Genomic DNA, 25,337 nt, shown 5'->3' with positions numbered 1-25,337 from the left:
GGAAGTGGTAATTTGAAAACATTGCTTAACTCTTCTCCTTCCTAAATTTTTGGTAAAATTAAAAATAATAAATTGTAAATAGAGGGAAAATGTATCAGAGATGGAAAAAAAGATTTATGTACAATTGATCCTATACTTATAAAAAGAACACAGTTTTTTATATACATAGAAAAAAGAGAGAGAGAGAGAAATGTTAACAGTAGTGGTGGCTTACAGGAGATTTTTATTTTCTGATTTTTGATATGTTTATGTCTACATTTTCCACAATAGACTTATATTTTTTTAATAATAAGTGAGTTACATATTATTTACCGAGGAAAGAAGACTAGCTAAAGTCCTAACAGCAATTTAAATATGATTCTTCAACTGTCACTTCAGTTTTGTCCAAGTCCACAGTGAAAGGCACCAGAGTTATTTTCTGTGACGCTGTAATCATTAGGGTAAAATTTTTCAATCTGGGTAGAGCAGTGATTTAATACAAATTTAGATAAGAGAACTTCTGTCTCTTAAGGTTTTGAGTCTGAGAATATATGATTCTAAATTCTATAGCATTCCTGTCCAATAGAAATCTAACGTGAGCTAAAATTGTGAGTCACATATGTAATTTAAAATTTTCTAGTAGTCACATTTTTAAAAAGTAAAAAAAAAAGTGAAATTAATTTTAATAATATATTTTAACTCAATTTGCCCCAAATATTATCATTTCAAATGTAAATATAAAAATTACTAGTGAAATAATTTCTTTTTTTTTTATTGAACGCTTCAAAATCCAGTGTGCATTTCATACTTCCAGCACATCTCAATATGCACTAGCCACATTTCAGGTGCTCAATAGCTGTACAAGGTTGGTGGCTACCATATTGGATAGCATAGCTCTAGAGTGTCTAGAATTTCAGAAATTTAACACAGTTTTTTAAGGCTTTTAGAAATACTGGAACTCATAAATATAAATGTACAAGTCACCAATTTCCTTTATTTTAAACAGGATTGTTGACGGAATTGAAGACGGAAACAGTAGTGAAGAAAGTCAGACTTTTGACTTCGGCTCTGAACGAATCAGGCCGGAGGCCAGAATTTCTCCTCCTCTCGGAGGTAAGCTCTATATTTAGTCTCCTCTCAAGAGGCGAGATTTCTTTTAAACTTGTAATGTTTGGCATAGGCACTTTTTTTGCCTTCCCGTTCTTGGAACATTCTCCATGCGATAGAACTTTACCAACACTATGGAATAATTGGACTTGAGTCAGTGCCATGTCCAGGCTATTAAGATCTCATTTGTAATTGTTCCTCCATCCAGGCTGGATGCCCTGCCACTTACCAGCCCAGGTAAACGGTATGTCAGGACACTCAAACTTCTGCTGCTCATCAGAGAGTAATAATGTTTTCCTATTGTAAGTGCAGACTAATACACAAAACCAACATTACTCAGAGGAAATGCTGTGTCGGTTGTGCACTGTAGGAACATCGGTTATATTTAACCAAGTTATTTGGCAAGAGATTATGTATGTTCATTTTGTCAGAGGATGAACAACTTCAGAAGAGTGTAATAATGTTGGACGCGATGGAGAACTATATGAAGCACTACCCTTTAGCTGGTGAATTAATGTAAAAGCACCCCCAGACTCAGCCCACGCTCCTCTCTCTGCCTTTCATTCTTGATTTCATTGCCCATAAAAAGAAATCTGGGGGCTGGCCCTGTGGCCGAGTGGTTAAGTTCGCGCGCTCCGCTGCAGGCGGCCCAGTGTTTCGTCGGTTCGAATCCTGGGCGCGGACATGGCACTGCTCATCAAACCACACTGAGGCAGCGTCCCACATGCCACAACTAGAAGGACCCACAACGAAGAATATACAACTATGTACCAGGGGGACTTTGGGGAGAAAAAGGAAAAAATAAAATCTTTAAAACAAAAAAAAAAGGAATCTGTCAACATGATGAAGGGCAGAAATAAATTCTAAAGAAGAGACATCTGTAGCTTATAAAGAAAGAATAATGAACAAGTGTTAAATAGGCATAGGAAATACAAAACAATTACCAGCAAACTACCAGAAGCAAGGCCAGCAATCCCCTGCCAACTATCTCCTCTTTACACCCAGCTCTGAGATCTGACACGCTTGTCAGAATCTCTTCATAGACAAAGTCAAGCCCAAGAAAGACTTTGAAGGTACAGTTCTGGAAGTGTGTCTCCATTTGGAATACCAGTATTCCATCTCAATCAACCATCTTTCGTCCTAGCACTCGTCATCTTCTGGGGGAATGGAAGACTCCTTGATGGGGACACAGTGGGAGGGAAGGCAGAAAGAGAAGGAGTGCAGGTAGTCTGCAGTCCTAATTCATTCATTCAATTAACTTACATGTGCTAATATTACTCTGCTTGGGGTAAGGAACACAAATCATAGTTATAGTCAAGCTGGTGTGAGTATTTGCTATGAAAGTCGGTGATGGGTCCCAATTGGAAATTTCCTTTGTTGGCTCACCTGGACCTGGAGACCCATAGAACCGCACCATGTCCGTCTACCTATTTCTGGTCTCACCATCCTCTTAGCTTCCTCTTCTCCTTTTTCCCAACATCTATCCCTATACTCATCCATTCAAGCAACAAATTCTCTTGACTCTACCTCCTAAATATCTCAGTTCTGTCTAAGACCTTCTATCCTCACTACCACCAGCCTATTCCTTGCCACATCCATCTTTTGTCTGCATTCCTACCAAAGTCTCTTCTCTGGTCTCACACTGTTCTCCATACAGAGTGAACTTTATTAAAAATACACGTTTATTCTTCTTACTCTACTCTTATGCTTAAAACCCTGATGGCTTCCTATTGTCCTTGGTATGAAATCCAAACCTATTGCATAATTACTTTTTAAATTTCTCTTTTCCCTGTTAGACTCTATGCTCTATGAGTGTCCATCATATTTTCTTTATTCATCACTGTCTCCTCTAAAGGAGGCTTAGCCTATTGTATAGGATCTCTAATCATTTGTTGTATGAATGCATTAACTTTGCAAAATCTCTCTTCAAACTGAGCTCTTACTACCTTGCTACTGAGGATTGTTTTGAGTGACTTTTTTCCTCCCACAAACAAGTTTTCTACCCATAATTTACCAGAATTAGAATATTAGGACGGTCACATCATGAAATATATATATATATATATATAATACATATATATGAATATATAAATGAGTTCTAGCAAAACCTGTCTACTCCAGCTAGCAGTGACTCATCTGTACTTTTGTCCTTGACAGAAATAAATGTATTTGTAAGAGTAAGGTAGAGAAAAAATGGAGATGAAAGAACCAGGAAATGGGAGAAATTACGTTTTAGAGCAACACAAATGGAGACAGAAAACCTGCAGTGGAGATTAGCACCTGAAATAGAGGTGGGAGGAAAATGCTCTGATGGCACAGGAATCAATATTTGGAAAAGAAAGAGAGGAGGAAAAGAACATTCCTTTTCCATGGCTTGGGTACTGGCTCTGGTATATTTTTAAAGAATGGTCAAAGAAGAGAAAACGCACTATCTTGGAACATGGTGCTTGTGTTTAGAGAAGGGAGATTTGCCTTCAAATCAGTGTGGTCAGGTCACCACCATGATGTGTGCCTGGTTCCAAAGAGCATATCAGGAGCAGGAGAAGCTTGTCCAATCTCAGGGAGATAGACCTTATAGAGCACAGACCTCAGGAAGGGTGAAAGGTAGTAGCTTGGGCTTCCTTCCTTATTCCAATTGCCTGAATACTCAGTACAAGTTTTGTTCTTAAAGGTCTTATTCTGTGTGTGTGTCACTTTTCAGACCCAGAGATTGGAGCTGCTGTGCTCTTCATCAAAGCAGAGGAGACCAAGCAGCAGATAAACAAGCTCAACAGTGAGGTACGGAGCTTTCTCTTTCTTCAGTCATGCTGGAGCAGTAAGAGGAGGTCTAAATCCTAGTTACCAGACAAAGCAGTATAACAGAGGAATTCCAAGCATGTGCTGTCATGTCAGATCACCATGGATGAATTCCCACTAAGCTCATATGAGTCATGTGACTGTTGATTATCACTTACCTTCTCTCAAGCTCTCTCTCTCCCCATGTAAGAAGGGGAGAGTAATCATGCCTCCTTGATGGCCTGTTGTGAAATTAAATGAGATAACCTAGGTAAATCATTTAGCATAAAGTAAGCACTAAATAAATGATAATCATTATAATGAGGGCCATTATATTGATATTTGGTTTAATTGGTGCTTTTTCACTTTTTTCATGTACTTTAATTTTTAAATGAGTTAAAACAAGATAATTAGTCCACAGATGAATCAAAAGTAATGAATCAGAGGAATCAAATGGCCTGAAACTCTACTCCTTTCTCTGACACATACTTGCTGTGCAACGTTGAACACTTTACCTCTCTGGGTCTTACTATCTATCCATGTAAAATAAGGTAATTTTTTAAACAACTTTATTGAGGTGTATTTTACATAACATAAAATTCACCCATTTCAAGTAAACAGTTCAAAGATTTTCAGTAACTTTATTGAGTAGCTCAACCATCACCATCAATCAGTTTTAGAATATTTTTACCTCCCCCAACAAGATCTCCCATACCCATTTACAGTTAATCCCCGTCCCTGCATCCCAGGCAACCACATATCTACTTTCTGTTTCTGTAAATTTGCCTTTGCTGGACGTTTCATGTAAATAGAGAAGGTAATTTTTGAATATATTTAATTAAATTAAAAAAATGGATTTTGAGACAACAATTTAGATGCAAATAGTTTATTTGGGAGGTTGTCTAGGAAGCAAGATGAAGAAGTAGAAAAGTAAGACAGAAAAGAAAGCAAAACAATAAGGGAGTGTTAATGAGATAATTCACTCTGTGGGCAACTGGGGCTTCAGTCCTGCTGCGGACACTGAGAGAATGTGTAGGGCAGCTCACAATTGTTCCACCACCAGGCGAGGAAAAGTGGAGCTGTGGACAGTTCCTGAGGGGTGAACTCCCTAGCTCTTCATGCAGGCCTAGCTGTAGAGGATGCTGGGAACTTTCCTCAGAGAGGAATATGAAAGAAGACCTGGACCTGTCTTTGGTGACCTTCAGGGTAGACCTGGGGCAAACGTGCGGGCAGGCACAGACAGTGTAATAAAATCCCCTTCTAGGACTAACGTTTTAGATTATCTGGTGAGATCTTGGTGGAAAATGTAACCAAACTGATGATACTGATGAGATTTGAGAAAAATTAAATACATATAATCATAATCAGTTTCCAGTTATCTGTAATAATGGAAGACTGAGTAGCTTGTCATAAAGTCCAGAGGTCTTTCTTAAACGTGTGTTTCTTCAGCTTAGTGAAGATGTATGTTTTCCTGTCATCTCTCCTTCTGCGCCTATGCTCTGGAAGTGAGATTGTTGCTAACAAGAAGAGGGCCAAAGGGCAGACAAACAAGATAGGAACAGAAAAACTAACTGGGTTGAAAATCCTTAAATCACAAGGACTTGGCTATCCACTGGATCACCCAAATAGCCTCTTGTTAAAAATACACCAAAAAAAAACAAAACAAAATAAACTCAACACCCTGTTGGAGAACTGGACATTAACCTCCTATGGAACAATTTCTTTTCAGATATCGTTCTCAGCTAAAACCACACATTAAGACCATGTGAATTCTTTTCTCTCACATTTGAGATCATTTAACGGTTTTAAGAACTGACTGATCAATATCTTAGCTCAAACACTAGCATTAATGATTATTCCCGAAGAAAAAATATGTTTATATCTTTACCTTTTGGTAGGTAGATAATTTTTCCAAGTTACAGCTGTAAATCCACACACTGTATGATTTTCCTTTGACAATGTGAGCCAGTGATAGACGTGTTAAAACCGATAACCACCTGAAAAACAAAATATTTCCCAGTGTGATTCTGTATTCATGATTGCTTTTCTAGTGAGATGACATAAATCTTTTTATCTTGTCATATATTGAAGTAAAAAGGGCAAGATAAAATATCAATGGTCCAATTATCCTTCCCTAAAGAATTAGCTTTTCCTTATAGGCAAATATCAGATTTCTTCATGGTTGAAGCTTCAGTACAAAAATCTTGTCCTTTACACAGAATTTAATTTATACACAGTCTTGATCCTTTGGGTAGCGCATTAAAATACACTGAGACAGGCCGAATGAAAATACAAATTGGCTTCAAACTGTAAAATTATCCCCCTTCTAACCTCCTACTTGTTTTCGTCTTGTGTCTCCTACAAAGTAATGCTGTTTATACAGCCATAGAAATCTGTCTTCTAAAGTCCAAGCCTAATTTTTCCATTTCACCCGGTTCCTGCTACTTGTGTGTATGATAATTTGATTGCTGTGTCCTTTGTTTATTCTATTTTTGGTTAGGATTAAGCAAGAGAAGAATTGATAATAAATGTGGGATGTACTGCATCATAATAATTCTGCAATCAAGAGGGCAATCCCCAATATACGAGAAATGTTGAGCATTATGTGAAGCTTGAGAGCATTGCCAAATCCCCATTCTATTTGTTCAAACATTTAAAACATAAAGAAACTGTTCATTGATATGTAGATTTTGTAATCAGCTGGCTAAATACAGAACAAAAATCATAAAAGGAGTAATACTGGTAATAACCTACATTCACAGAATAGGCACGAGAGTTTAAAAGATGTAGGGCAGCTGCTAATATTAGAAAGCTTTTGAAAACACTGCCACTGCTTTACAGCAGGGAAAGAAAGAGTGTAATTCTAAGAAAATTGTTTAAAAATAACAACAAAACGTCACTGTGGGGGCCACGGGCTGTGTGAGTCAAACGCTCCATTTCTGAAAAGGTTTGTAGGTAAAGGTTAGAGGGTTTTCTCACTTCTGAAATCTGGTTGACCCAGAAAGACATTGCAGCAAAGCCTACGAAGGGAGGCTGCACGTTCTGCCACAGCAGGCATAGGGCATAAAACACTCTAGTAGAGAAAGAGAATCAGCTTTAGAGAGAGACAGACATTTAGATCCCCATTTATAAAGTTAACTGTGACTTCAGCAAAGTGTTCTCCTTCCCTAAGTTCAGAGTTTTCCTCTATCAAATGTTAATAATAAAAATCTGTAATAGAGCATTGTTGTGAGGACTTCATACCGTATGTAAAGCCCCAAGCATGACGTCTTCTCTTAATAAGTGATCAATGCTCATTCCCTCCTCATAGAAGGTTATGCTTCTGTTCAACAAAAGGTGACTCTCAAGTTACCCCCACAACCCCCACCTAACCGTACCCAGAGCAGAGTAATGGGAGAAAAGAATTAGTCAATGTTTATGGAATGAAATGAAAACGAATGAGTTAAGGGAAACATACTTAATCATGAAAATGACTACCTTCACCTGAGACTTTCCTTTTACTATGAAGATTCTCAATATAAAATTAGAATAGAAAATGATAAGGTAAATTGTGTATATTTCAATGCATCTTATTTTAGCTAAGTAGTTTGATGCAATAGTGTTACTGTATTAATGACATAAGGCTTATAGATTTAAGGGCAAGAGGATCCAGCAAGCCAGTTTAACAATGCCAGTTTAACCTGATATTACACTAAACACATACATGGCAAAATGTTGATAAAACTACGCAGAAAAAAAACCTACCAAGCTTAACAAAAAGATAGTCATAGTTAAATCTTTGTTTTCAAAATGAGAGAATGCAGGTGACTTGTTAAAACAGCCTTGCTCACCAAAGTGCACTTTGACTCAAATGCTCTGATTGCCAATTTTTTAGCATTTTATTTTGTATATACATAGAAGAGCCAGTTAATATTAGGCCATTTTAATCCACCTTGTGTCTTAAATATATTAAGGAGGATGAAAGTGTAACAAGCCTAAACAAAAAATGAACTTTGTAGAAAAAACTTAGATTGACTTTTTTAAGAGAGAAGTCTTTCTCATACTAATAATTAACACCTTTTTTAAAAAATTTTATTGAGATATAATTAACATATCATATAATTCATCTATTTAAAGTGTACAATTTGAAGGCTCTAGTATATTTGTAGAGTTGTTCATCCATCACCAGAATCAACTTTAGAACATTCCATTACCTCACAAAGGAATTCTGCACCACATGGCCATCACCCCTAATGCCTGTAGCCTGCCTTGCGCAGCCCCAGGCAACCATTAATATACATTCTGTGCCTATAGAGTTGCCTATTCTGGACATTTCATAAAATAGAATCATACAATACGATCCTTTTGTGACTGGCTTTTTTCACTTAGCCTAGTGTCATCAAGGTTCATCTATGTTGTGGCATGCTAGTACTTGATTCTTTTTCATTGCCAATTCATATTCCACTGTATGGATATAACACAAGTTGTTTATCCATTCATTAGTTGATGGACATTTGAGTTGTTACCATTTTTTGGCTAATGTGAATAATGCTGCTATGAACATTTATAAAACATTGATACACATTTTTGTGTGGACACATGTTTTAATTTATCTTAAGTAATTAAGTGGAATTGCTGGATCATATGGTAACTGTATGTTTACACATTTGAGGAAATGCCAGACTGTTTCCCAAAGCAGCAGCAGCATCTTACATCCCTAGAAGCAGTACACGAATGTTCCAAGCTCTCTTCTTCTCTAACAATTTATATTTGTTATTATCTGACTTCTTGATTATAACCCTACTAGCGTATGTGAAATGGTATTTCATTGTGGTTTTCATTTGCGTTTCCCTGATAGCTAATAATATTGAACATCTTTTCATGTGTTTATTGGCAACTTGTATATCTTTGGAGAATTGCCTATTCAGATCCTTTACCCATTTTAAAATTGAGTTGTCTCTTTATTCTTGAGTTGGAAGAGTTCTTTGTATATTCTAGATACAAGCCATAATTTGTAATTTTCTTCTCCCATTCTTTGAGTTACCCTTTCATTTTCTTGATGGTTTTCTTTGAAGCACAAAGGTACTAATTTTTGTGAAATCCAGTTTATCTATTTTTTCTTTTGTTCTTTGTGATTTTGAGGTCACATATAAGAAACATTGCCTATCCCAAGGTCATAAAAATTTATTCCTGAGGCCGGCCCGGTGGCGCAGAGGTTGGGTTCGCACATTCCACTTCGGCATCCCAGGGTTCACCCATTCAGATCCCGGATGCAGATATGGCAACGCTTGGCACATCATGCTGTGGTAGGCATCCCACATATAAAAAAGTAGAGGAGGATGGGCATGGATGTTGGCTCAGGGCCAGTCTACCTCAGGAAAAAGAGGAGGATTGACAGCAATTAGCTCAGAGCTAATCTTCCTAAAAAAAATAAAATAAAATAATAAAATAAAATTTATTCCTGTGTTTTTTTCTGAGTATTATAGTTTGAGCTCTTACATTTAGGTCTTTGATTCATTTAGAGTTAATTTTTGTATATGGTGAGAGGTATGGGTCCAATTTTATTTAATTTTTTCATGTGGATATTTAGCTGTCACATCACCATTTGCCAAAAACACTATGCTTTCCCCATTGAATGGGCTTGACGCTTTTGTCAAAACTCAACTGACCATTAAGGTGAGGAATTGTTTCCTGACTCGCAGTTTTATTCTGTCACTCTATATGTCTACCCATATCCTAGTACCATGCTGTCTTGGTTACTATAGCTTTAAGTTTTAATTGGGGAACTGTAGGTCCTCTAACTTTGTTCTTCTCTTTCAAGATTGTTTAGACTATTTGAGTCCCTTGAAATTCCATGTGGATTATAGAGTCAGCTTGTTGATTTCTACAAAGAAGTCACTTGCATTCTAATAGGGAATGTGTTGACTCTACAGATCAATTTAGGAGGGATTGTCATCTTAACAATATTAAGTCTTCTTATTAGTGAATACGGGATATTTTTTCATTCTGTTTAGATCTTCTTTAATTTCTTTCAACAATATTCTGTAGTTTTCAGTGTACAAGTTTTGTGCTACCTTGGTTAAATTTATTCCTAAGTGTCCCACTATTTTTGATACTATCACAAATGGAAATGTGTTATTAATTTATTTTTGGATTGTTCATTGTTAGTGTACAGAAATACAACTGATTTTTGCATGATCATCTTGTATCCTGAAACTTTGCTGAACTTGTTTAGTAGCTCTAATAATTTTGGGGTGGATTTTTTGGATTTTTACATAGAAAATTATGTCATCTAAAAATATAATTTTATTTCTTCCTTTCCAATTTCATTGCCTTTTATCACCTTTTTTTTTTTTTTTTTTTTTGCCCAATTGCTCTGGCTGAAACTTCCAGTACAATGTTGAATAGAAATAGAAAGAGACATCCTTGTCTTCTCCCTCCCCTTGGGGGAGGGGGTTTTTCAGTCTTTCACCACTGAGTATGATGTTAACTGTAGTTTTTTCATAAATTCCCTTTATCATGTTGAGGAAGTTCTCGTATAGTACTGGTTTGTTGAGTGTTTTTATTGTGAAGGACTGTTACATTTTGTTGAATGCTTGTTTGTGCATTTATTGAGATGATAGTATGGGGGTGTAGTATAGTCTATTGATATGGTGTATTACACTAATTGATCTTAGGATGGCAAGCTAACCTTGCATTCCTGAGATAAATCCCACTGGTCATGGTGTGTAATTCTTTTTAAACACTTCTGGATTCAATTTACTAGTATTTTGTTGAAGATTTTTGTATCTATATTCGTAAGAGTTATTGGTCTGTAGTTTTTTTTTTTTTCTTGTGATATTTTTGTCTGACTTTGGTATCAGGATAATATTGGTCTCATAGAATGAGTTGGGAGGGGAGTCACAGGGAATAATTTGGCTCAAAAAATATATAAATAATTTCTGTTCAAATACCATTAACCAGAACTAATTTCCTAGGTACAATTAATTTCAAGAGGCAAGAAAGTATAATCTTCTGTGTACCTCAGAAGAAATGGAAAGCTAGATACAGACAAACACTACTAATAGCTAGCACAGCATTCAAAAGTTAATAGGGAATCTTTGTCTCCTTTCGTTGTGCTCCAATTGAATGTCAAAATATCCTCAACTAAATGCATCGTACAATACCCAGGTAAACAGATACAGATAACGAAATGCCTTCTGCTGGAAAACAGAGAATCTCAGTTGTTGTCTAGGTTATACTTGACAAAGCTAGCAGATAAGTTTTAAATTTGTCTCACTAGATCAGATCAGCGAAGTCTCCTTGAGTCAAAGAAATTGAATAGTAATAATAGGTTGTTTTTAAATTAAAAGTTGCTTTACTGCTTTTCTACATGGCTATGAAAACTCAAGGTTCTATCAATAATTCACGTAAGGAAACCTACAATAATACCTTACGGTAAAGTTCATTCCCTGGTCCTCTGAATCAGCATTGTCATTATATCTTTCCGTTGACAATTAGTTCAACTGAAACACACTGATAGAATTGCCAGACCATCCCAACATCTGACTGTGCAGTCTCTTTTCTTCATCATCATGATCATTTATAGCTCTTGAGCATCAATTCTCACAAGCAAAATATAAACAAAGACTGTACATTCACTTTTTGGCATATAAAAACGAAACTTAGGGGCCAGCCTGGTGGCGCAGTGGTTAAGTGCACACATTCCATTTCGGCGGCCCGGGGTTCGCCGTTCAGATCCCGGGTGCGGACATGGCACCGTTTGGCATGCCATGCTGTGGTAGGCGTCCCACATATAAAGTAGAGGAAGATGGGCACGGATCTTAGCTCAGGGCCAGTCTTCCTCAGCAAAAAGAGGAGGATTGGCAGCAGTTAGCTTAGGACTAATCTTCCTAAAAAAATAAAAGTAGGGGAAAAAAACAAAATATATTTAACTGCTATCAAAACCATTCTTCTTTTTTTATCTTAATACATATGTATGTATTATTGATGTTAATGCTAAATTTTGTGAACATAGGTTTCTTAACTGGATTATGTCTACCTAATTAATGATTTGTACAACTCCTTTTGGTTATTTTCCACTTTTCAAGCCTCCATGCATAGGCAGATTTGTAGCTCTCATGAGAGATTTGCTAAAAAGTAAATAAATAAATAAAACCCTTAAAAAGGGTAAGAATCTCTCAAAAGAAAAAAAAAATGTATGCCACTCAAAAGTTTATCTTATGAAATGTGGACTTAAAATGCGTGTAACTTCTGGAGATTAGCTGTTTTATCCTCTTTCCCTGAAATTACCTGTATATAGGTCTTTTCTCATCTTTGATTAGAGAAACTAAGTAAGGTCCCAAGTGGAGACCAATGCCACATTCCAAATGGGCAATATGAACAGAGTTGAATAAAAGGAGTCTTTACAAAGGAGTTGGTATGGTATAGGGAAACCACAAAGGCTAGAACAGCCCCTCCCACCCTGGTGCTAATAATGACAGAAGTTCACCACAACTCCTAGTTCTGAAGGGGCCGAAGTAGAGAGTGGTTATAGAATCTTGAGTCAGAGAAAGCTGAGTGGAAAAGGCCACCTGACAGGAGCTATAATCCTTTGTTGGGACCTTCTCTGAACCTCCGCTCACCTCAACCCTGAAGGGAAACAGACAGAGGAACACAAACCCCGACGTCCTGTTCTTACCTCCCTCTGATCTGCTCGTGTTCTGCAATGGCCAAACCCAGCCAGAAGCCAAAGAGCCAATGAGCCTGATGATGGAGTCCATGCAAATCAGCCTCTAAGGAGTAGATTTGGTTGGAAAGTGGCTCTATTCCAGAGATACAAATGGGAAATAGTTCAGTAAAATGAGTTACTATATATCTAACCAAGTATGGAAAAATTCAAATGAAATTTAAACAATTAGTTATTAGTTACTCATTACCAGTAATTAGCCAGTTTGGTGGTAGCTAGTTATTAACTGACTACTAACTGATAGTTTCAGAATAATTGGTTATTTTTAAAAAATGGACATGGGTGTTCCCATATCCCAAATTTTCAAGTTGATGTGTTATTAAAAGAACATACATCTCTGCCATTTTCCATTTATTAATAGGAAAATTAAGTTCAATAATTGATCCAGTTCAACAACCACAAATAATGTTGGATTTTTTTTATAGGATCTTAGAGTTGGAAGGGATTACAGAGGCCATTTTCTTTCTTATCCTCTCCCTGGTACATGTATTTCCCAATTTTAAAAATGAGAACACTAGGCCAACCCAGTGGCGCAGCAGTTAAGTGCACACGTTCCAATTTGGTGGCCTGGGGTCCGCTGGTTCGGATCCAGGTGCAGACATGGCACCATTTGGCACGCCATGCTGTGGCAGGCGTCCCACATATAAAGTAGAGGAAGATGGGCATGGATCTTAGCTCAGGGCCAGTCTTCTTCAGCAAAAAGAGGAGGATTGGCAGCAGATGTTAGCTCAGAGCTAATCTTACTAAAAAAAATAAAACAAAACAAAAAAATGAGAGCACCATATATCTTTCAAAAGGGCTCAAATTCCTTTAGCATTGATTCCGCCTCCAATCCCCTATGAATTTCCTTGATTCCTCCCTGATAGATGACAATTCCCAAGTTCCTTCTTTGAACTTCAACACCTGCTTTCAACCTTGCCCTTCAGTATTTGCTTTTATGTAGTTCCATATTATTTTCATGTGTACATTTCTTCCTTCCCCACATAGAGCACAGGCTCTTGAGAACTTGGATTATATCTTCAAAAACTCTGTGAATTGCCTCAAAGTTATTATTATCATTTCTTTAAAAGTATTGAAATTTTACTGAAAGTGCCACAAAGAATGCTGTGTATCTCAAGTAACTCGTGTTCAGGACTAGAAAATAAATATACATGAACTCGTGAAGGCTTGGATTTTTTTCGTTCTTTTTATTAGAGAACAATCAGGCACCTAGAGAAATGAAGACCAACACTTCCCATTCACTTATGCACAGTTAGAAATAAACACAATGCACATAAATCAGTACTAAATTAGTCAAATTTCCTTTTGTGCTTAGATAACCACGTCTAGAATAGAATTTGAAATAATCAATTGTTTAAATAATGAGTAAAAGAATTGTTCTGAAAGAAATAATTAAGCAACCTCAGCTTGATAGTACTGTAGTTTCATAATGTGGTAGAATCATGAAATCTGAAAGTTGAGAACTATCTTAAAGGCAACCTATTCTGACCTTTCACCCTAATGCAGGAATTTTCTTTTTAAGGTTGCTGGGAAAAAGTTATTTTGCCTGAATATTTTCTGAAGTAAGCAGCTCACCATGCCCCACAGAAATCTACACCAAAGGTTCCCAAACCCTGGTTGTGCTTTCAGATTCTCTGGGAATATTTTTTCGCATAACTATAAATACTTTTTATAAATTAATATATAAAATAATGAATAAATATTTTTAAAATAACTATTCCTGTGGCCAATCATAAACTAATTGAATCTCAGAACCTCTAGAGTTGGCACTGGGCATCTATATTTTAAAAAATTCTCCAAATGCTTCTGATGGCAGTCCACTATGACAAATAATGGCCCACCTCATTTCTCAATTACTTTAGCTAATAGAGCCCTCTTCTTTATATTTGGCTGGTATTCCCCTCTGTAAAGTCTGTTAATCATTTTTCCTACTTCTATCTCTCTTGAGTTACATAGAAAAAGCTGCACAAATGTTCTTTTTTTAATAAAAATACTTTAAATTTTGAAGATCACTAATAGCTTTCTTCTTTCCCATTCTGTGGCATATTTTCTCTTCTATAAATGTTCTCTCTTCCTTGAAACTTTATCATGTGACCCAAAATCCAGACTCTTCATCATCATCATCAACTTCCTTTGCCTCTGCCCCCTCCTCTTGACCCAGTTTCTCAAACGCAAGCACAACTGGCCCCAGTGCCCTACAGAGGATCTTTCCAGAACAGAGGTTATCGTCTATGAAAATGTTTTAGCTTATGAAAGTACCTCAAGCTCTTGTATTTGTTCCCTCTGCTCAGAAAGCACTTCCACAAAATATCTGCGTGGTCAGCTCTCTTCTCTCTTTCAAGTCGACGTTCAAATGTCAACTTCTCGGTGAGGTCTTCCTTCACCAACCTTTTTAAAATAGCAGCTCCCTCTTTCCAAATTTATTTCCAAATTTGTTTTCCCTCATAGCTCTATCAAATCTCTATTATCCTACATAGTTTATTTATCTACATTTTTTCATCGTCTTTCTTCCCCCATTAGAATGGCAGTTCTAGGAGGACAATAATCCTTATCTGTTTTTATCTTTTTTCTTTGCTATATGATTGGCACATAGTAGACACATATTTATGATTGGTGAATGAATAAAAGATGCTTGGATTGTGCATTATATCTATTTTAACCATCAGGCATTTAAACATTGAAAAGAAGAGAAAAATGGAATCTCAATTTTGAGTTTTAAGAGACAATAGAAGTCCTGGCATGTGAGATGCCCCATCACAGATGAGTAAACTAAGGCACAGAGATGATCACATAGGCAGAAAGTGAGAGAGAAAGGCCTAGAAACAAGGCTTGAATCCCAGTTCAGTAGGTTTTCTTTTTATTGGGTTATCTTTCAAAGAAGATCATCCTTAGTCTGTATTGAAAAGATTTTCTTCTGAAATATCAGAAGCCCACATCAAGATGTGAATCTTTGGTTCCTTAAATTAACCATATATATATATATATATATATATATATATATATATATATATATATTTAAATTAAAGACTTGATTTATTCATGGACAGATAATTTTAGGGTAAGATAATTTTAGAAAGGGCTTTCAAAAAAGCCTGATAAAATATACTGTATGCTTATTCAAGGGGAAATATATGTTTCCCATTGATGACTATTTCACATGTTAGCAGTTTCAAATTTTAGAAATGGGAGGGAGTACATTTCAAAGCAAATAAAATGATAAACAGTAAGGAGAGACAAAGAGGAGGATCCACTGGTAATTTACTGATTTTTTAAATGTATTTTTTATTCAAATCTGATAATGTAACAAGGTACTGTTACTACAGCCCTGTGTTGCCTTCAATTGATGATCTGCAAGCTCACTTTCTAAACTGAATCTCCTCAGCTTTAGAGATGAAGGGATTTCTGTTCAAACAGCATTTATTAAAGCATCTGTTAGGGAAATGCATTTCTGTTTAAAACTCCATTATCAAAGAAGCTTGAGTTGGGGAAGGTGTGTGCCAATGGTTAAAAGAGAGCTCTTCCTGGAGACCTGAAACAAGCTTTAGGTACCATGGTTCCATGATGGTTTTCTGCTAGACCTTATTGGGTCAGTGTTTCTCACTGGAGTCTTCATTGCTCAATTGCTTTAAGGAGTCTCTGCACTAATTCACATAGGAACCTACCCTTTCAGTGTGTTTTTGGACATTGATTTGCAGTAGTTAAAAATAGGTCATTGATGTTTACAACAACCAGAAACAAAGGAGAGACAGCTGATGAAAATTAGTTCTTTCTTTTCACGTAAAATGTCATGGGGGTATTTTTTAAAAATTAAAGGTGCATAGACATATTATAAAAATGGGATTCTAGGGGCCAGCCTAGTGGTGTAGTGATTAAGTTCTGGTTCTCAGCTTTGGCCGCCTGAGATTCACAAGTTGGGATCCAGGGCACATAGCTAGCACTGCTCATCAAGCCATGCTATGGTGGCATCCCACGTAAAGCAGAGGAAGACTGGCATAGATGTTAGCTCAGCAACAATGTTCCCCAAGCAAACAGAGGAAGATTGGCAACAGATGTTAGCTCAGGGCCAATCTTCCTCCCAAAAAAAAGGAAAGAGAGATTCTAGTGTGCATACTGAATATTTTGCTTTTCTTTTTTAATCAGGAGCTATTTTAAACATATAGAAATTGAAATAATAACAGATGTCCAAATAACTATCATCCATATTAAGCAAATAATTTTTCCATATTTCAGATGTTGTGCTTTGAAGAAATTTAACATTTTATATCCTTTAAAGCCCTCTTTTCTTATTTCATGAATGATAGAACTCAGGAGTTAGAGAAAAAAATTTAAGAAAAATTTAGAAGAAAAAGATCATTTTAGAAATTGACTAAATGAGAAGCTGCACAAGAGCAAATAAGCAAAGAACATCAAAATAGGTGGTGAAAAAGAAGGAAAATCTAAAGCATCTAATCTAAATGAAGAAAGAAATTTAAAAAAAGGATTTTAGGAAAAGTGTCAAACATTAGAGATAAGCAAAGAAGATCTAACATACAAAAAATACAAGTCTAAAGAAAAAAGCCAAATTTAGAAAACCAAACAAACGCTAAGAATGATAATCCAATAAAAATCTCCTGAAATTTTTTTTAAATGAAACTACATATTGAAATTATATATTGTAGTGAAATTACTGGACTTTAAAGTAAGAGAAAAAAGTCTTTGGGTATCTAGCCAAAAAAGATCTTACAAAGGACTTGCAAGAAAAAAATCTAGACTGTCATTAGACTTTTAAGATAACGACATTTTATGCAAGAAGATGGAGTAACATACAAAATATATAAGATTCTTAATAAAAGAAAATGTAAACTAAGGGTTTTATATATGGTGAAAAAGAACATCAAGTAAAAACTGCTATCAAAGTGAAAGAACTCCGGGAATATTGTTCCCATATACATTTTCTGAAGACTGTACTAAAGAACAAGCCTCAGAAAACCAAGATGACTTGAAAGACATTGTCATCAGTCAAGTTCATCAGCATTAAATATGTGCTTATTGATAGCACCAAGTCTAAATCAAAGTTAAGGGAGAGAGAGTATAAGTTGTCAAAGGCCATAAGCTCTGACAGTGTAAATATAGCAGACCCGTTAAAAAAGGGAAGAAGAGAGAATAAGAATAGAATACGCTCCCAAAAATTTCTTAACTGCTTTCAATAATCATAACTTATAATGGTAGTACTGGTATTGATATACTGAAACTTTTATGTGTAGTGGGAGATAAAGCAAATGAGTAATTATGGGATATCCTAATTCTATAATCCTCTGTACCTCAATAACCAGGATTCACAGTGTAGAAAAAGGAGATACAAATATAATATAGAAAATGTTAAGTAGAAACACTGTAGTCCTGAAATGGAAATAGAAATACCAGTATGAACTTCTGTAGTATCGTATATATGCATATATCTCCAAGCTCTTTCAAAAGAAAAGGAGTAAAAACAATGGCCAGCCCAATAACAGTGAACATCTCTGTGTCTCGATTATGGTCTCAAAATATAATTTCCTACTAAAAGAAACTGGAGTTTCTTGGATAAATGGCTGTTTCCACTTCTGGGGCATGAAATACCCATGGTGAGTCTGGAGAACCTTAGTACACCAGACAGCAAGAAAGCTGTCAAACACTGCTACGATAATGTCGAAAGAACTGAGGAGCCAGTATGAAGAGTGTCCCCCTGACCAAAGATAGGATAATTTGAGCTTCAGTAAGGATAAGATATACAGTGGATTGAAACACATAAAATAGATGGCAAATGCTCCAAGCTGGCAACCTAGGAAGCTCCTGAATTTCCCTCCTCCAACAGTCACGCTGAATGTACACCTACGCACAGAAGAGTTCCCTCGGAGAGAAACACGGAAACTGACTGAGGGACTCCTATGCATCAGGCAAATGAGAAAATAGCCACAGGACACCTGGAAATGGGTAGAAAAGGCTGAAACATATTTTTACCTTACACACCCCTGGCACAGTGCCATACATTTAAGAGTGAACCCCCACCTCCCAGCTTCTTCCTGAGGACTGAAGGATTTGGAGGGCACATCTAGTCCCCCAACTTTTAAGGCTTCTACCTGAGGAATGGGCCCCCAAAACACGTAGCTCTAAAAGCCAAAGGGGCTTGCATTCCCAATTCCCATAGGACCATAGCAAACAAAGACGCAGTTTTTATATGGGCGCAAGACCACCCCTGTGATTGTATACTCGGGCTCAGCACAGAGGGACCAAACAAAAATGCCCATCTCCCAGGAAGGGATTTGACTGCAGACTTTCCCAGCTGCTACCTGAGGGTCCAGCTTCTAACCAGCCTGCATCGAAGTGCTCATTGTGATCTTCCACTTTGGGACACTGATGGGTATTGGCACACCCTCAACTATTGGTGGCCACCAAGAACAAAGTGGGCACCCTTGACAATCACAAAACCCCTAAACCCTCAAGACTCCACCAAAACACTTTTAGAATGAATAAGTGAATTCAGTAAAGTTGCAGGATACAAAATTCAATATACAAAAATCAGTTGAATTTCTATACGCTAACAACCAACTGTCAGAAAGAAAAATTAAGAAAACAACCCCATTTACAATAGCATGAAAAAGAATGAAATACTTAGGAATAAATTTAACCAAGGAAGTTCAAGACTGTACACTGAAAACCATAAAATATTGTTGAAAGATTGTTGAAAGATTTCCATCTAAGCAAATGGAAAACTCCAACTATAGACTTGCCGAAGGAATTGAAAAAAGCTGGCAAGACTAAATTTTAAATTCTTACTGAAAGATCAGTGCATGAGGAGTTAACCAAAGGGACTAGATCCTTAAGAATAGGAGCCAGTGGTCTGACCCTGTAGAGTATGAACTCGCAGCGATGGAGCTTGTTAGAAATGCGGAATCCCAGGCCCCACCACACACCTACTGACTCTGAACGTGCATTGTGTCCAGATTCCCAGGATTCCTAAGTGCATTACATCTTGACAAGCACTTTCTTATACACAGTTGGTATTCTGAGAGGAGACAGACCTTTGTTTGGTGTTCACTGATGGCAGTGAGGCTCCCTTAGCTAAAGAGCAACTCAGATACAAATCAAACTCTCATGGAAAGCAAGAAAATAGATGAAAAAAGCAACCAAAGGGTTGATAAATAATGGATTACCTTAGCACAGCTAAAGTAATAAAGTTGCATCCAAAGGCTTGAGCTTGTAGAAACTCAATGAAACCATTGGCGTCATCACTTTCAAGACTATAATTGGTCATCTTTTATTGGTAATGCTAGACTTGTAATTCTTCTCTTGTTGCAATTTAAGAGGCATCAGATGCACCTGCAAAAGTAAAGCCCTTGGTATTATTCCTGTGTGACCTCCAATAAGCCACTTCACCTTGCAACATTCTAGTCTCTCCAGCTGTAGACAGAGATTTACAACTTTTGTTAGTAACAGGGTTGAGATCCTCATTTGGATGAAATATATGCAAATGCTGAGGATGATTATTATTTTAGCTGACAGATATAAAAGACTGTCACTTGTTTTTGAATACTTTGTGAAGCAAAAGACACAAGGATGAAATTATGCCGATCCTCTTTTTTGTTTTGCCTGCTTATGGAGTTTGATTGAACTTGTCTAAATGCCATGATAAATGTGCAACATAACAAAGGATTAAATGAAAGACCATTTAATTACCTGAATCAGAGCTTGTAAAAATGTATATGTGTTTGTGGCAGGGGGAGAGGATTGGTGTAATCAGTACCCCTGAATTTAGCAAAATTGTGTCTAGAAGGAAAATGTGTACATGTTTGGCAAAAATTGAGTGACAGGTCAAGAACTCTTCAAACTAAGGAGATTATATCAACAGATGCATTCCCCATCTGCTCACTGAATGCACAAAAATGGAAATCACATTTTTTCTGTCTATCAACTGAAGTTCCAGTTATACTCAGAGTCAATGAATCATACCATACCAATAGCCAAGACTGAGAAATGTAAAACATGAATAATATAAGATGAAAGATATTGTCAAAGACACATTCTGGTCTTCATTATGAAACTCACATTCCTATTCCCAAAAGGCACAATCCAAAGACACACCAGAACAGCAAATCTGTGTTTGCACCCAAAATGCACACAATCTAACTGTAAAAGCCGGCAGTGTACAGTGTTACTGGGACAATAGGTCACCAGCACCACAGATGGATTCTTTAAATGATATAATAAGACGATGTTTTAAAATCTCCCATTTTGAAGTTGTGGAGACTTCCATGAGACACCGAGATCATATGAAACATTCTTACCTGCTAGAGGTATAGTGATACTTCTGTGTTCTTGCAGCATTAGTTAGGGGAGATTGGTGAAAGTTATTTAAGTTCAAATGAAAATAATGGAAATTCATACTGAGAAATTGTCAGGCAACTTACTGTTCATTCAATTATTCAACTATCAGCAAAGATTTATAGACGGCAGGACTGGCACAGGGGCTTGAGCTATATTAAAGAACAATAAAGACTGGTCATACCTGCCCCCCTCCAGCCCCATATTGGTTCTTATTCAATTCTGGTCAACACCAAGCTGCACGCCATTGTATTATGGCTCACACATTCTTTATAGAGAATTCTCAATCCATCTGGCTGCAATTACTCAAAACCTTAACTGGAAATACCAGATCTTAACAACATTTTTCAAAGACTCTGGTTATTGCTGTTACTATTTGATACCGCAAAGATCCAGAAAAGGCAATGCTAAACCTTGGAGACTATTCCTTCCAATATTAATTATGTAAAAGTGTTAACAGGAATGGTTTCTCTCTCCATACTGAGGCTGAAGAGGAATTATACAGATAACTGACATTTATTTTCTTTGGGCTAAATGTTTCCTGTGTTAGTATTCTCTATCATGCAGAAGTTTTCAATTAAGCTGAGCGCCTGTGTTGCGTTATCAAATCAAGACACCTGAAATTCTGACATAATACCAGTTATATGGAGACTAAACTTTAACATCCATTGCATTATTTAATCCTCACAACAAAGCCCTTGTGGAAACATGACTCAGAGGAGGCTGAGAAGTAACATCACATCAATGGAGCAAATTAAGCATGAGAGGAAAAAGCCCGATACTCTGGAAACATAGGCAGCAATGACTATTTCCAAGCTAACGGAAGTTCTGAGGAAGCCTGGATATGGCAGAGATAGAAAAATTGTGGCAGTTAATGATTCCCTTCTGAGTAGTATGGAAAGATCAGTGTGGGATTATCATGGACATTTGACAGTCTCTTGTCACAGGGGTATTTCTATTCATGACAGAAGGTGCTGCTCAACAAGAGCAAGTACCTGAAAACTTGTTGAAAGCTTAATGATTTGTATAGTTAAATGCATGATGCTGGCAGAACGGAGAAGGGAAGAATCTTTAGGTGCTCCAAAGTTTTGGATAGAAAACTGAACCACTTGGAAGCACAGATGGTGTTTTCATCACTTCTTTCTGACAGTTGGGACTTTGGAAGGGATAGAGAAATCTTGAATGCGAACAATTGGCTACGCAGATGGTGATGGTGAACTGGTTTGGCCAACAGCTTTCAATTCCAGATGGATGGATTCCTACTCATAGAAGAATTAGACGGAGGAGGAGAAGGAGGAGGAAAAAACGGATAAAGAAAATGAAACAATAGATGAAAAAGAGAATAATGTGTATTAGGTTATGGTTTCTTTATCTATTATCTTTCTTAAAAAGAAATCATCAGAAGGCCACATCTAAAATCCAGGGCAGCAACCAGGGGTGCAAAAAAGTTTGCCAGATTTCTACTGATGAAACAACTCTGAATAACTTAATTGATTTGTCCCTTGACACTCACAATGTAGTCATGAGAAATGGGAGTCAATAAATAGGGAAAATTTTGCCAAGGGATTAAAACTACCCATGGAAATCAAGTTTATGCTGGAACTAGTAACAAAGTGCTAAGATAAGTGAAGTCTAGCAGAAGTCTTGGCCAAAAGGGACTTCTTTCTACAATTATGAAGGAAACACTATAAGATCAAAGAGATATAAATATAACATATTTATGGTGAAATCGTAAGACAAAATAAGATAAGAATTTAAGATGATATGAGAACCAAGTCCTTCAAAATGACAGGAATTGCATTTATTTAGACATTCAACATTTACTGAGGACATGTTGTATTCTGGGAGTCCTGTGGGTCCAGGAGATACTGAAATAAATAACAGTTTCTACCCTCAAGGCTTTATGGCTTAGTTGGGGGCAGACAGTCCTATATGATACTCAAACTGCTATGTGAATATCAATGAGCTGCCAGGAAGAAGTTCTACAGAGAAAACAAGGGATCAGAAGAAGTTTGAAGGGAAAGAAGAAATTTACAGGCAGAGAGAAGAGCACTCACAAGCGTGAGCTGAGGCTCTTGCTGTCTCTGGTCTGATGGTGTGCCAGGGGGAAAGTGTGGGAAATGTGACCATCAAATAATGAGCTGGGGCTTGTGGAGGGCTTTGTAATACCTGCTCAAAAAAGATATTTTTTTTCTCACATGAGTGACAGAAAACCTTTAAAGATTTAAGCAGTTGTTGAGGTAAGTGGGAAAACTTTGGTCCATTTGATCTGAATGATTTTTCTGTTTGTTTTTATTGACCTATCTCTGCAGTACTCTAGTTTTAAGTTGTATTTTGAAGATCCGGCTCCATAAGAGGATGGAGAATTGTTCACAAAGTAGCCCCAACAACCTCTTTTAGCAAACGCACATCTTCTTATGTGCTGTGAAAAAGTCTTGAGCCTCGTCTTCCTTAGAAAGCAGAGACACTGCATTCTTTACTTTCTATATTTAAGACCAAGGTCTTTTCTTTTCAGAATGAATTTTGTTAGCAAGCCCAGCAGGAAGCAGTAAACAAAAGTGCAGTAAAACTTTACTGCATTTTCTGTGGCAGCATGCTGTCACCTTCAGTGTCACTAGCATCTCCACCTCCAGGAGATGCCACCTCTTCTTGTGACAGCTGCTTTGTTCTTGTAAGGGGGGAAAATATCTTACCTAATATGGATTAATTCCCTCATGTAACTTTAATAAGGTGCAGGGGCGTGTCCACAGTGACAGGAATGTTCCCTAACATAAACTGATCATTCTCTAGAGCTAAAGAAAGGTCTCTTTGCTCCTTTTAGTTCAAGCCATTATAGTGATTTTGTTTTCTGAAAATGTTAATGCTTATGTACATTTCTGGAGCCAGTTAAGACTCTGGATTCCCATTTAGAGTTCATGGCCTCAATGTTCTGGCAAATCCACAGTAAAAGTTAGATGTCAAGAAAGTGGCCGTGGAATGGTATTTCAACCATGGAAAAATATCTGTTTATTTTGAAAGCTGGAAAAAATAGTTCATCAGAAACATATCTGTTAACATATTGTCCAATTCCAGGTTTTCCTGTATTGCAAACCTTCTTTGTTATTGCTGCATTCATATAATTTTCTCTGAAGAAATGTTACTGTGCTAATCAGTCTCCCATTTTTCTAGAGTCGACATATTTGCTTATTTGATGTTAAATTAACACTTCAGACAGCTTTTACACATGAGGCTACCTTTATTATCCTTTGTACTCTTCACAAATTCTGACCATGTTAGCAAAAATCTCTCAGCTCTTAAGCAACATCTCCTTTTCTATGTGGTAATGTACTATAATAAAAATGGCACCAAGCTTAGAAGGCTTGAATTCTAGACCCAAGATTGTCGTTTATGAAATAAGGGACCTTAAATGTCATCTAACCTCTGCCTCTTAGTGTCCTCTTTTTCCAGGTGGGGAAATAATAATGTGTCCTGCCTACCTTAGCGCTGTTAATAGATCCAGTAGGGAAATGTATCTGAAAGCACGTTGTATTATAAATTTCTTCAAACGTTTATTGAATAACATAATTGCTTATGTGCCTAAAATGCAAAATCGTTCTTCAAAGACTGTGTCTTTATTCAGTCGTAATGACAGGCCAATTGAAAGGATTTTTATTGGGAGCTGAGTTAATGCAGCCCTGGTGAATTTGATACAGGAACTAAGCTTAGACAACCTATAAGAATGGGTGGCTAATATGTCCTTTCAAACATCTCATTTAGTGTCAGCTTCTCTGCTAAAATTTTGATAGAGAAGCTCATCAATTCAAGATGGAGCCCATGAGTGAAAGTCTGCAGTGCTGAGATCCAGACACAGATTTAAGTGTGATCCACACACTTTAGAATTGAGCCTTGGCAGAGGACGAAATTGACACCTGCAGTGAAAATTTCAAAACGCATAGAATCTTTTTCAGATTCACTGTTTCACTTCTTAAATGAGGCTCAGAGGTATCTTTTTGTCGCCAGAAGTTTTAGATCTGCTGCAAAGCCTGGAGAAGTATTCAATGGAGTCTCTCGAGTTCCATGCTAGCAGCAAGGCAGAAATAGTTTTGGCCTGGCAATTTCAAGGCAGGTGTTACCAGTTGGTTGCCTGAACCATGGAAAAACCTCCTTCTGGCCTTTTTAAAATGCCTGATTTGAGCGGCACGACCTCCTGATGGGCCTGCCAGGGAGAATTAGTTTCAGAATGCGCTCATAGAAAGTGGACTGGATGAAGTTGCTGGATGAATGAGGAATGTATCCATAAATGTTGAAAAAAGTCTACCCAAAACAGCAATCTTGGTTTTGGCATCACTGAGGTTGAACTGCTCTTTTGTTTTGTTTACTGATGGTAATGGGCCGATGGGTTCAGCTGCTTGTACTGGAGTTTTGTGGTTCGTGATAATAAAATCAAGTC

At 37.0% G+C, this 25,337-nt stretch overlaps 1 protein-coding gene across 2 annotated transcripts in view; it reads left to right on the top strand.

Moving 5' to 3' along the window:
• KCNH8 (potassium voltage-gated channel subfamily H member 8) overlaps positions 1–25,337 on the top strand; it is a 338,959-nt gene that overhangs the window by 309,101 nt on the left and 4,521 nt on the right. For both annotated transcript variants that reach the window (XM_070493015.1, XM_070493014.1), the window contains 2 exons: positions 986–1,092; positions 3,788–3,864. In XM_070493015.1, the coding sequence (XP_070349116.1) occupies positions 986–1,092; positions 3,788–3,864 (184 nt within the window). The remainder of the gene's footprint in view (positions 1–985; positions 1,093–3,787; positions 3,865–25,337) is intronic.

This window comes from Equus asinus, chromosome 21 (genome assembly GCF_041296235.1).
Source record: "Equus asinus isolate D_3611 breed Donkey chromosome 21, EquAss-T2T_v2, whole genome shotgun sequence".
Lineage (NCBI taxonomy): Eukaryota > Metazoa > Chordata > Mammalia > Perissodactyla > Equidae > Equus > Equus asinus.
Note: the sequence above shows the minus strand (reverse complement) of the source record. Positions and strands in the feature narration are given on the sequence as shown.